The 11,918-nt window shown below is 36.1% G+C and overlaps 1 protein-coding gene across 1 annotated transcript; it reads left to right on the top strand.

Annotated features, from left to right (window-relative positions):
- Window positions 1-484: 484 nt before the first annotated feature.
- LOC124451942 (alpha-(1,3)-fucosyltransferase 11-like) lies at window positions 485-1,651 on the top strand (the record flags this gene model as incomplete). Its single annotated transcript, XM_047002541.1, is given in 3 exon segments — window positions 485-1,163; window positions 1,166-1,235; window positions 1,237-1,651. Coding segments are annotated over 3 exon segments (1,047 nt in total), but the record flags the coding sequence as incomplete, so codon positions are not given.
- Between the last annotated feature and the right edge of the window lie 10,267 nt (window positions 1,652-11,918).

The raw sequence follows: 11,918 nt of genomic DNA, 5'->3' as shown, positions 1-11,918 counted from the left end.
ACGTTTTGTCAAATCATGTAAGATGCTTATTGCGTTGTAAGCGAGTGACCATTTCATTAATGTTTTATTATATTAACAACATTTCATGAAAATTTGACATTGTTGAAGACAGAAATATATCTTTAACTTATTGTTACATTTTGTCACATATAAAACTTGCTAACATGTTATCACATTTTCTTTTTCAGTTTCAACTTGTATAGATATAGGTTTTACGAACACCTCGATCTACTCTCGCTTACGTAAATATGGCCACTTTATCTCATAAGGGATGTAGTATGCAGTTCCGCATATCCATCGTTTTTTGTTGTGGGTTTTACTACGATCATCTATCTTTACAAAATGAGTTTGTGATAAAATATGCTCCTGCATCTGAAACTACGTTTACTCATCAACCTGAAATAACGCCTACCAATAAATCTGAAACAACGTCTACTCGTCAACCTGAAACAACGTCTACTCATCAAATTGGAACAATTTCTATAATGAATCTAAAACAGTGTCTACTTATAAGTCCGAAACAACGTCTATCATTGCAATAAATATAACATCGTCTCCATTACGAACAGGTAAAATAGTTCTTTTGTTTTGGAGTAAATTTTTTGGTGCTTCACCCGCATCCTTTGAAGTAAACTTGCCAAAAGGTGACAAAGAAGGCGAATGTCCTGTGGCCTGTGAGGTTACATCAGACCATAAGCGAGCTAAAGAAGCAAAAGGATTTATTGTACATTCAAGAGATCCATATCCTCTACCTCCATCAAAAGATGTTCCCTGGATCCTAACGGGTATGGAAAATCCTGTTTATACTCCTATACTTTCTGACGGCAACTTTATGTCACAGTTTCAATTGTCGAGAAGCTATCGACTTGATTCTGATTTTCCTACACCACTCTTCACAAAGCCAAATTTAGATCCACCGGTTCCGTTTGAGAAAAAAACGGGAGGAATTATTGCTACTCTTTCCAACTGCGAAGCTGTCAGGACAGCGTATATAAGACATCTCATGGAACATGTTCATGTCGATTCCTATGGTGGATGTTTACATAATAAAGATGGTATAGTAGGACGCTGGGCACCAAACTTTAGAGAAGCAAAACAAGATGTGGAAAAATTATACAAGTTTGTTATTGTGTTTTTCAACCAAGATTGTGATTACTATGTTGATGAAAAATTCTTAATGCACTTAACGCAGGTGCAGTACCTGTGGTGATGAGCACGGATAAAATTAATGATTTTTGCCTGGAAATCTGAAAATGCCATTATCAATGTCCGAGAATTTAAGTCTCCCAAAGAATTGGCGGAGCGACTTAAGTTTCTAATGAACAACAAAACTGAGTATAATAAGTTCTTGGAATGGAAAGTAAAAGGCTTAGGTCATATTAACGACACTGTGATTGGAAGATTTTGGGAAAGTAAATTTAGACAATGGTGTTATGTGTGCCAGGGAGTATCGGATGGAAAAGGGCACAAAGAAGGTCTTAAACCTGACTTTTGTAAAACAAGAGAATATGAAGACTGGGGAATTACACCGTAGTGACCTTGGTACACATGACGGACTGGCCGCAAAGATGAATGAAATTATAGAAACAATTTACTGCATGTAAATGATATGTACCGAGTTAGTAAGGAATTAAAACGTTTGATATCTGCATTGTTTTCGATTTTGAGTATAAGAAAATTGGACAAACAATGTTCTAAACTCGTTTATTTTGTTTAGATGCAATAAGTTGACCAACGCATTTTGTACACTCAGGCCCAGTATTACGAAGGTACCTACAATGCTTTGTAGGAACAATTCCAAAAGTATTTATCTTAGACTTTGAAACCCGTGATGGTTTATTGTTTGTGATATCGTAACTTTTTAGAAATCTGGAGGCACCATTTGAATTTGGTCGTAACGCTTACCAACTTGTATTTGCTATCTTCTAGTAACAACACTTCCTTCTGTAGTGGTTCAGAGTTCGTTGAAAAATAAATTTTAGCTCGTCAATTTTATTCATAGTACTTTCAGAAAAACACTAGTAGTCATGAATTTGTAAAGAATATAATTTTAACAATGCACTTAATTATCTCTAAGATGCTTAGAAATGCAAATTTACGCCAAAATTTGTTGTAGTAATTTATCTTGACATTACCATAGATGGGCCACCTACTTTCTTTACCCATAATAGTTGCTGGCTGGTGCATTTTGGCCATAAAATTTATTTTGATATTGAATTATAGCTTTTGTTATCACATAATCAAAAAAGATAATAAACTAATTGCTTCCTCTTTTCTCAATCGATGCAAATATTTTAGCTATTTTTCGTTATCTCCAGAACACAGCGTGTGCTACTTTGTATTCAGTTTACTTAGGACTATAACGGACTATTTTCCATTTCATTTCATCGATTTGCACAACAAAATTTTGTAAATACAACTAACGTTGTGTTTGGTGCGCATAACCTTTCTGTTTTTTATTTTATTATGTTGAAATTTAACAGCTGGAGACATTACGCAAGCATAAGCTTCGCAGAAGTTGGCAAACATCAAATATAAATCGTTTGAGAGAATACTACACTGTGATGAGACTTGATGCACTGTGCTTGCATTTAAACATTTAAACCAGTGTTGATATGTATGTAGCAAATTGTCATGATGTAACCGTACTTATCTCACCTATCGTTTATATTATATTTCCTAAATTACGTTTGTACTCTGTAGACCATATATTCCTCTCAAAGATATTATTCAACAAGGCATGACATGTGAGTTCGTAATTATTGCAAGTGAATACTAGTAGCTTTTCTTTGATACAATAAATTTCACACGGGTAACAACACGGACTAATTAACCTAATAATACGAGATACGAATATACTGGATTCGTAAATTTAATGTGGAGAAATGAAGACATGTGGAGAAGGATTTACGGCAATTTACACGATGTACTTTGGGAAACTATGGAACAAATTAATATTTTGATAATATTACTTTTTGTGTTATATCACTCAGTACATCAGATTGTATTTTTATTTCATAATAAAAAAAAATCGCCAGAAAAGTTCCTGCTATTTTCCTACGAGTCCAAGATTTGGGGTGTATCACCCTATACCCTTCTCCCAGACGTATTGGCCCTGATTGTGCTGTCTGCATTGGATTTTAAAATCCTGCAACAGGGCCTTATTGCACTAACTCCATATTCACACGTATACATATTTTTAAAAATACGGAGATTTTTCCTCCGTTTCTGAACAGATTTGCGACCACACATAGCGCATTTGAATCGTTTCCACCTGTCCACACGTATGCACAAAACCGGACAAATTTGCGTCCACACATAGCGTATTTAAATCGTTTCCACCTGTCCACACGTATGCACAAAACCGGACAAATTTGCGACCACATAGCGTATTTGAATCGTTTCCACCTGTCCACACGTATGCACAAAACCGGACAAATTTGCGTCCACATAGCGTATTTAAATCGTTTCCACCTGTCCACACGTATGCACAAAACCGGACAAATTTGCGTCCACATAGCGTATTTAAATCGTTTCCACCTGTCCACACGTATGCACAAAACCGGAGAAAATTCAATACTTGTAATCTCTTAGCATGTGTATTTACTTGTAATAAGGGATTCTTCAAGCTTTTGCATCATCGAATTTGTTAATTACTCAACGATTTATTATCAAAAACATATAGAATACAAACGAAATACTAAGCTTTAATAGCTTACGACTACATGTTCTCAAATTCAGTCACATGACCATATCAATGACGCATGCGTAATTAAATTAATAACTAATTAATAAAATAGAGACTTTGTCGTGGTGACAAATCTGAAAATCGTTCTAAAGATCGCAAATATTATTGTGAATGGTAAAAGTAATAATTTAATAGTGAAATTAAACGACACAATGCATTTTTTGGGAGACCACTCCTTAGATGTCAACGTTTGCTAAATGAAAATTTAAAATCTACCGATATTTGTAAAGTCAAGAAAGAATGTACGTCATCTCCAAATGGGGAGATGACGCTCAAAACAAGGATAAATTGAAAACATAATACTTTTGTCGGCAGAGGACGGGATTAGTTAACTTAATCAAAACAGCCTCCATGACGCGTACTTAAAAGAATGAACAGCATTTCTTAATAATTCTAAAATTGTCGTAGGAAGTAGAATCAGCACAATGGGAGTTATTCAAGAGACGTTTACCTATCGCGGAGTCACATTAAACTAAATTATTTTTCTTACAATCACGTTTTGGTTGTTGTCTTGATGGAATCGTTCTATTTCTGATTGAAGTTGGTACATGATGTTTGATCCTATCACCTAACCTTTGAGACGTTCTACTTACACAGCGAACATCGCACACATATTTATATTCATAAATTACATTGCTTAAAAGTTCTGCCGGTAAAGATTCTTTTGGGGTGGGTGGTTGAATACTTCTTTTCAAAAATACCAAGTTAACATTGCTTGCAAAAGAAAATTCTCTGTAATATTCTTAGTTTTCCTCTCAATATCATCAGAAACCTTACTCATCCATGTAAGTTTAATAGACACAGGGTACTTAGCTGGTCCAAAAGTCCTATTCTGCTCATTTTTTTTGTAGATGAGAAAAGTTTATAAAGCATTTTTTCAGGATATCCATTTGAGAGAAATATATTTTTCAATGAGTTGAGATCACCCTCAATGAACTCCTCTTATGACAGTCTAAGCGTTCGCTTTATTAAAGATTTTAATAAAAAAATCTTTTCTCTGTGTGAAGAAGAAGATGAAAGCATGTGTACAATCCTGTAAACGTTGCCTTGCGATGAATTCTAAGAAGGAATTGGCCATTGCGTGTATGGACAAGAGCATCTAAAATTGCTAACTCACAATTTGATTCATGTTCAGACGTATAATTTAAAGAAGGGTGAAGAGAACAGAGTTTATGTAAAAATAATTGGTGATTTTTGTCGTAGCGAAAAAGGGAAAAGGTGTCGTCAACGTAACTTTTGTAGCACAGCACTTCTGGAGGTTTAGAAGAGGCAAACATCTTACACTCATAATAGTCGATGAAAATAGTGGCAACTATTGGTTCAAGAGGAGAACCCATAGCCACCCCATCAATTTGTTTGTACGTAATATCATTAAAACTTACTCTAGTGGCGGCTGACATTAATTCTCTAAACGCTTTCTCGGACATGTGTGGTACTGCCGTATCCAAGTGAAAAAGATTATCAACACAGATTTAGATGGTTTCTTCTAAGGGCACATTTGTAAAAAGACTGGTTACATCAAAAGAGCACATTGTCAGATTAGGATGAGCAGAAAGATCAAGTTGTTTGAGTTGATAAGTAAAAGTAAGTGAGTCTTTTAAAGCGTGTATTGAGAACTTCTCTAAAGCAGGTGAAAGTACAACTGACAGTTGTTTAGTTAACTCATGATGAGCTGAGTTGATCATGGCAAGAATTGGTCGGAGTGGAGCGCCCTCTTTGTGGATTTTGAAAAATCCATACATACGTTGTCTCTCTGCACCGGTTGGGCGAACTAAATTATAAAAATTCTCACTGATTTTATTTGACTTTCTTAACTCTAAGAGAAGTGTTTGTAATCTCCTATCTAGTGAAGAGGTTTTATCGCAATCTGGCAAGTTTCCAAGCGTGCAAATTTTTTCTCGTCGTTTAAAATGTCTAGCATTTTGCCATTATAGTCTTCCCTATCTAAAATCACTGCACCAGAGCCTTTGTCTGGTTTTCAAAGTACAATGTCCATATTCTTCTTCAAATTAGAAGGCGCAATAATATTTGCTTTCGTTAGAGAAAATTCTTTAGAATCAACCTTACACTCTGAAAAAGTGTGTGCAAGGCTTGACATCGAAACATTGAATTTTTATTCGAACCCTATGATAAAAAATTCGAACGCTTTCACTAAGCACTTGAAAAACATGAACTTTAAAACGAAGTGGCACGGATATAATATCAACTCTACAATTCCAATACAAAGAAATGCTTAACAAATTCGAAAAACAGCACGCACAAAATATTCCAAAAAAGTGCACTCGGTGTTCACGTGTTACATTTAGCTAATTTCAATATTTCAAGTAGTGCTCTAGTATATACAGGGGGTGCGTTCCTGAGTGAGATTTCTCAACGCGGAACGTCCAAGTACTTTGTTATGTTCGGAAGAGCAAATTCAAACAATGCTCGATTTGCACATTCTTTAGTTGACTTTTTATAATGGATCAGGGGAAGCAGATTAAACAATTATTAAACGCCATCCATATTTAGATGGTCTGATCCAATTACAGGGAACTAAGAGAGAGTTAGGAAAAGTGTGCGAAACGCGAGACGAAGGCTAGTATTTTGCACCGCTTTTCCTAACTCTAGCAACATTCCTAAGTGTTTGCATCATGCCATCAAAACAATTAAAAGCGTTGAGTAATTGTTTCTGAAAATAGCAACTAGAAGGTGGTGTTGTAACTGTTTTTATATAACCGGAAATATGACAGGTAATTCTCACAAGCGACTAACACAGCTGTATATGTATAGTGAACGATGGGCAGCGTGAATTACTGCCAAGTGTAAAAGCAAAGGGGCCACGTTACGGTAACTTTGCAACGTGAATCATTAACCTCGCAAATATTGTGCAATTCTATTAGCATCTACCGCAGAGATCCCACGAGATACTACGCATGCGCAAATTGGTCATTCTCTACCTTGCTCACCGCCATTACAGATGGCGTGTTTGGTCATATACGAATAATCCATAAAATAATTTGCCATCCTGCAGAGTAGAACGACAAAAAAGTTTTAAAAAACAATACAGGACAAAACACCTACATAACCACTGAGTTTGCGCGGCAAACTCTTTTTCTGTGGTTAGACAAAAATTACAAGAAGTCTTAATAAAGGGCCTCATTCCGATTTCGCAAATTGCGGGAACGATTAGTACCTCTCTTGGAACAAACCCTACAACACCTGCACCGACACCATAGGTTATCTGAAATGGGCTGTGCACATCTATTGTGCTTCTCGCTTCAGCTAATCATGATCTGAACATGTGCCACAGAGACTTGTTCAAAGTTGACCTTGATGAAAATTACAAGGCAATCTGTAGTAACAAAGAACCTGTTACTGCAGAACTGTTTAGTGAGGATTTAAAGGAACGCCTGAAAACAGTAAAAGAAAGCAAAAAGGCTTCACAGCAACTGACAAGCCAAAAACGGAAGCGCAACGATCAACGGTCGACCATCTCATATAATTCCAATGTACCTTTTTTATTCCAACGTCGGAGCGATCATTTGCGAAGCCAATCCCAACGACACAACTATAATCAAAACTAACCCAAGAGTAAAGTCGAGACAGGGGGGAAAACACTAGGAAAGCAGTGACTCCTCCTCTTGACCATGTACGTTATAGTAAACGCAAGTGTAGTACTTCTGTCATATCTGGGGGAGACAATTATCGTAGTATAGTTGCAGGCCGGATACAACAATTTATTGGGAAGTGGAGGGAGTTAAATCACGATCCTTCCATTTTATCAGCTGTAAGCGGATACAAGGTTGATTTTCTTATAGACCCAGTCCAGCTAAAACAACCCCACTCTACAAAAATCTTATACCTACCAAAGCATCGCTTTGGTTTGCTAGAGCTGGAGCTGTATCTGCAACTACAGCAGCAGGCCAGTTGGTTGATTGTTCGTCGTCAGTTTAAGCTTCAGACATTACATCACCATCGTTCATTTAACGTGCGGCATCATAAGCTTGCTTGAGCTCTTTTACGACAGGAGCAAAAGAATTCATCAAGCCAGTAAGTTGATCGACTTTCCTGTTAAGGTCGTCCAAAGTAGTTCTCCTGTCATTTCCTTCTTCCACGAAATTGTTGTTGTTGGCTTTAGCAGGGTGTTTATACTCGCCCCCGCCAGATTTGCTCATTTTCCCTTGTAGACGAGACCGTTTCTGTTGCGGTTCATTGTCTACTTTCACGTATCCTAATAAGCCCAACAGCGTCGGAGTAGGATGGTTATTCAAGAGCGTCAGGTCGTCTGCTTGCTCAATTGCTTCGCTGACTTGTGCCATTTGTTGTTGAATAGATTATCTAACCACAGAAAAAGAGTTTGCCGCGCAAACTCAGTGGTTATGGAGGTGTTTTGTCCCGTATTGTTTGCTAAAACTTTTTTGTCGTTGTACACAGCAGGATAGAAAATGATTTTATGGATTATTTGTATATGACCAAACACGCCATCTGTAATGGCGGTGAGCTACGTAGAGAATGACCAATGGGCGCATGCCTAGTATCTCTCGTGGGATCTCTGCGGTAGATGCTAATAGAATCAATGTTTATTTCCATTCTTAATGAAAATCGTTTGAATGTTTCTATAATTGATTTTTAAAGCTATTATTAATACCACGACTGGAAAGTATGTCTCATTTTTTGTTTCAAATTATCCACTATAAAAATTGCGGCTCTTACACAAAGAAAAGATTTGATAATAAATAATTCTGAGTCAGTGATGCGCTTGACATTCACAGATGCCATGTCATAATGAGACATTTCTTTTTAAATAAATTAATCTTAAGTAAACAGTACAATGTACAAATGTAAAGTAAAGATTAGGTTCCAGGGTCAAATGAACTCATGATAACGTATATATTTCATCATCAATCATTATTTTCAATATAATTACACTTTAGTAAACAATACAATGTATAAATGTAAAGTTAAGATTAGGTTCAGGGTCAAAATGAACTCATGATAACGTATATATTTCATCATCAATCATTTTGCACGTAATTTATTCTTAGATGAACTTTGATTTAGCATGCACACTGACAAACTGAAATCAAGATACTTGTTTTGTTTTCCAACGTGTCTAACTGTTTTAGTTACATGAATTAAATCGTGCAACAACACAAAGTCGAGAAATTTCACAGACTGTCAGGCCAGGCCCGCCGTGAGTTGATAGGCAAGGGGGTATTTTACCATGGGCAAGTAATATAATAGAGGCCGGCGCCTCCCCATTTGGACACATGAAAATTGCAAAATTGAAGTTTATAGAAAAAGTAATGAATGATTTGTGTATTATTTGTACTTTTCTTACGTTGTCTCATCATGCATAAAACATTCATCAATTGTTAAGTATTTAGAAATTCTCGTAGCATCTTCAAACGGAATCACGCTTTAAGTGTTATCAATATGAGCAGGCATGTGGCTAGGTTGTAAAATTTGGTGGAGCAACAACATTTTTTTGGGAGGGAGCAGTTGTAGACGTCAAGTTATACTGTATTATAACAATAACATAATTTATCACTAGTTAGTTTTTGTGGGTAGCTGCTGTGCATGCACGGCTAACCACTATGCCATACTGAAAAAGTGTCTGAGTGAGGCAGTGAGGCAGGCAGTGTTTGTTCGTCGTGATATCCTCGGCTGTGTCATCGGTGATAGTTGCATATGCGAACGATCACAAATAAAATTGTTTTAAGTAAAGTCGATACTTATGTTGTTCTTCAATTACCTGTGCTTTGGAGCGTATAATCTGCACTTTGTTTAGTGACTATAGTCAAAACCGTGCAGCTGAAAATATCATTCATTTATACGCTTTACTGGTGATTGCGGACGTCAAATATATCCTATGGGGGACTACTGTAGTTTAGCGGACACCTTGGACGCTGGCCCAAACCCTACCCTATAATCACAAGCAAAAACGAGCCTGCGGTTACAAGCGCTTCCGGCGTCCGCTGAACTGCAGTCTAGCAAAAATTTAAATTGGAACAGAATCATCAGCAATATAGTCCTATCAAAATGTTAGTAAGCAAATATTCATACAACACAGCAAACCAGTTTGATGTATCTTGTTAAAAGAATGACGTATCTTTTCATCACACGATTGTTAGACAAATAAGATATATTATTTATCAACTAGGAGTTACTATCGCAAGGTATATAGTGCCTCTTGCGTCGAGTAGGCGAAAATATTATTATTTTAAGTGTTTTTTCATTGTATCAAGTCTACTATTTTAATGCCTTGATGTAAGATCAATTACTGGGTCATGTCACTAGGCAGTGAACACAATTTTTATCGAGAAAAAGAAATGAACCACACAAGTCTTTATAAATGACTTGTAGTACTATTTTTAATTTATCCTTTTAACTTTTGTAAACATTTTGTACATTTTATATTATACCTTTTTTCACAAACTCATTCCTCATTTCTAGAATAAAAAATGGTTTCGCCACCTAATAAATTAAAGATTGAGGAAAATGGATCTTGTTGTTCTCATTTTGTACATTGCAAATTGATGCTTTTTGCACAAACTCTTTCTTCATTTCTAGCTTGAAAATGGCTTCACCGCCTCAAAAACTGAAGTTTGAGGCAAACGGATCTCGTTTAAGTAAACTTTTCATCAATAAAGGAACACAAGCTTTGAAAATAACATTGCAAATCATTATAAACCTTCAATCATCAAACTTAAAAGATAAACTTAATGATCCTTCTACAAAGAGTAAATTGACACCACTAAAATTCAAAGTCATCAGCCAGGAGCAATGGAACCTTCTTTACCCATTAACTGGCTCACCTGACATTGAACACTTTGATATTTCATTATTGACTGTCTTATTGCGTAACATATGTGGTCTAACAGCGCCACATAGTGGATGGAATAATCTTCCTTCCTCTTCAGATACTTCAATCTCAGCAAACATTGCAAGAATAAAGTTTTATCGAAACGAAGTGTACGGTCACATAACTACAACTAGTTTAAAGGACAGTCAGTTTGAGTACTTGTGGCAGGAAATTTCAAAAGCATTGGTTGGTCTGGGTATTCAACAAACTGAAATAGATGAATTGAAAGAAGCTCGTCTCAGTCGCGATGAAGCAAATTATATTGAAATGTTAAAAACTATGGAAAATAAAGTAGAAGAAATTAAAGAAAAGATGACTACAATAGCTGATGTTGTTGGAGTAAAAGAAATGTTGCAAGTCAAACTATATTCTGATCTCAAGAAACTTGGCAAGTGCAATTTCAACGGTCTTATAAAAGATCTTAACAAGAAATACTTGCAAGGCACTAGACAATGGTTATTTGAAAAACTCGACACTTGGTTTAACGATAGAAGTGAAGATGCTTCTAACGTCATGATTTTGATTGCCGGTCCTTGTGTTGGTAAAAGTGTGTTTGCTGCTGAGGTGTGTCGACGATATTCTGAAAAGAAGAAACTTGCTGCTTTTCATTTCTGCAGATATAATAGATCAGATTATAGAGATCCTCGAAAATTGATAGAAACATTGGCTAGTAGCATGTGTGATACAATATCAAACTTTAAAAGTAAACTGAATGAAGAATTACAGAGAAACAATTCCAAAGAATCGATCATCGATGAATTCTTTATTTTATTAAATAATCCATTGCATTCATTGGAAGGTCATGAAGCAATGCTTTTGGTTATTGATGCCTTAGATGAAAGCCAAGTTGATGGCAAAAGTGAGTTGTTGGAATTGATTGTAGAAGAGTTTGACCGACTGCCTAAATGGATTAAAATCTTCATCACCAGTCGTCCAGAACTTCCTGTTCAAAAAGAGTTGAAAGACATGAATCCTGTGGAAATTAAAACTCGTCCTCGTGATGAAAACAACGAAGAAGACCTGCACAAATATTTGAGACATCAGTTGAATGATCGGTTGCAGAAAAATCGCTACCTTCTTCAGTCATTAGTTAAAAAATGTGAGAGGATCATTTCTTTACGCTTATCACGCACAACTGAGCTTAAAGAAAGAAGAAATTGAGCTTACTTACGAAAACATTCAACAATTGGTCCCTAGTGGGTTAAGCGGTGTTTACACAAAGCAATTCAAAAGAGTAAAAGAATTGTTAACGAAGAAAAGTACCAGAAAATCTGTTATCTCAGAAACTACTTTCGTGCAATTTCTTGAATTGTTGGCTGCCTC

The sequence above is a fragment of the Xenia sp. Carnegie-2017 genome, unplaced genomic scaffold (genome assembly GCF_021976095.1).
Source record: "Xenia sp. Carnegie-2017 unplaced genomic scaffold, XeniaSp_v1 HiC_scaffold_24, whole genome shotgun sequence".
Lineage (NCBI taxonomy): Eukaryota > Metazoa > Cnidaria > Anthozoa > Malacalcyonacea > Xeniidae > Xenia > Xenia sp. Carnegie-2017.
This window is presented reverse-complemented; position numbering and strand designations above follow the sequence as displayed.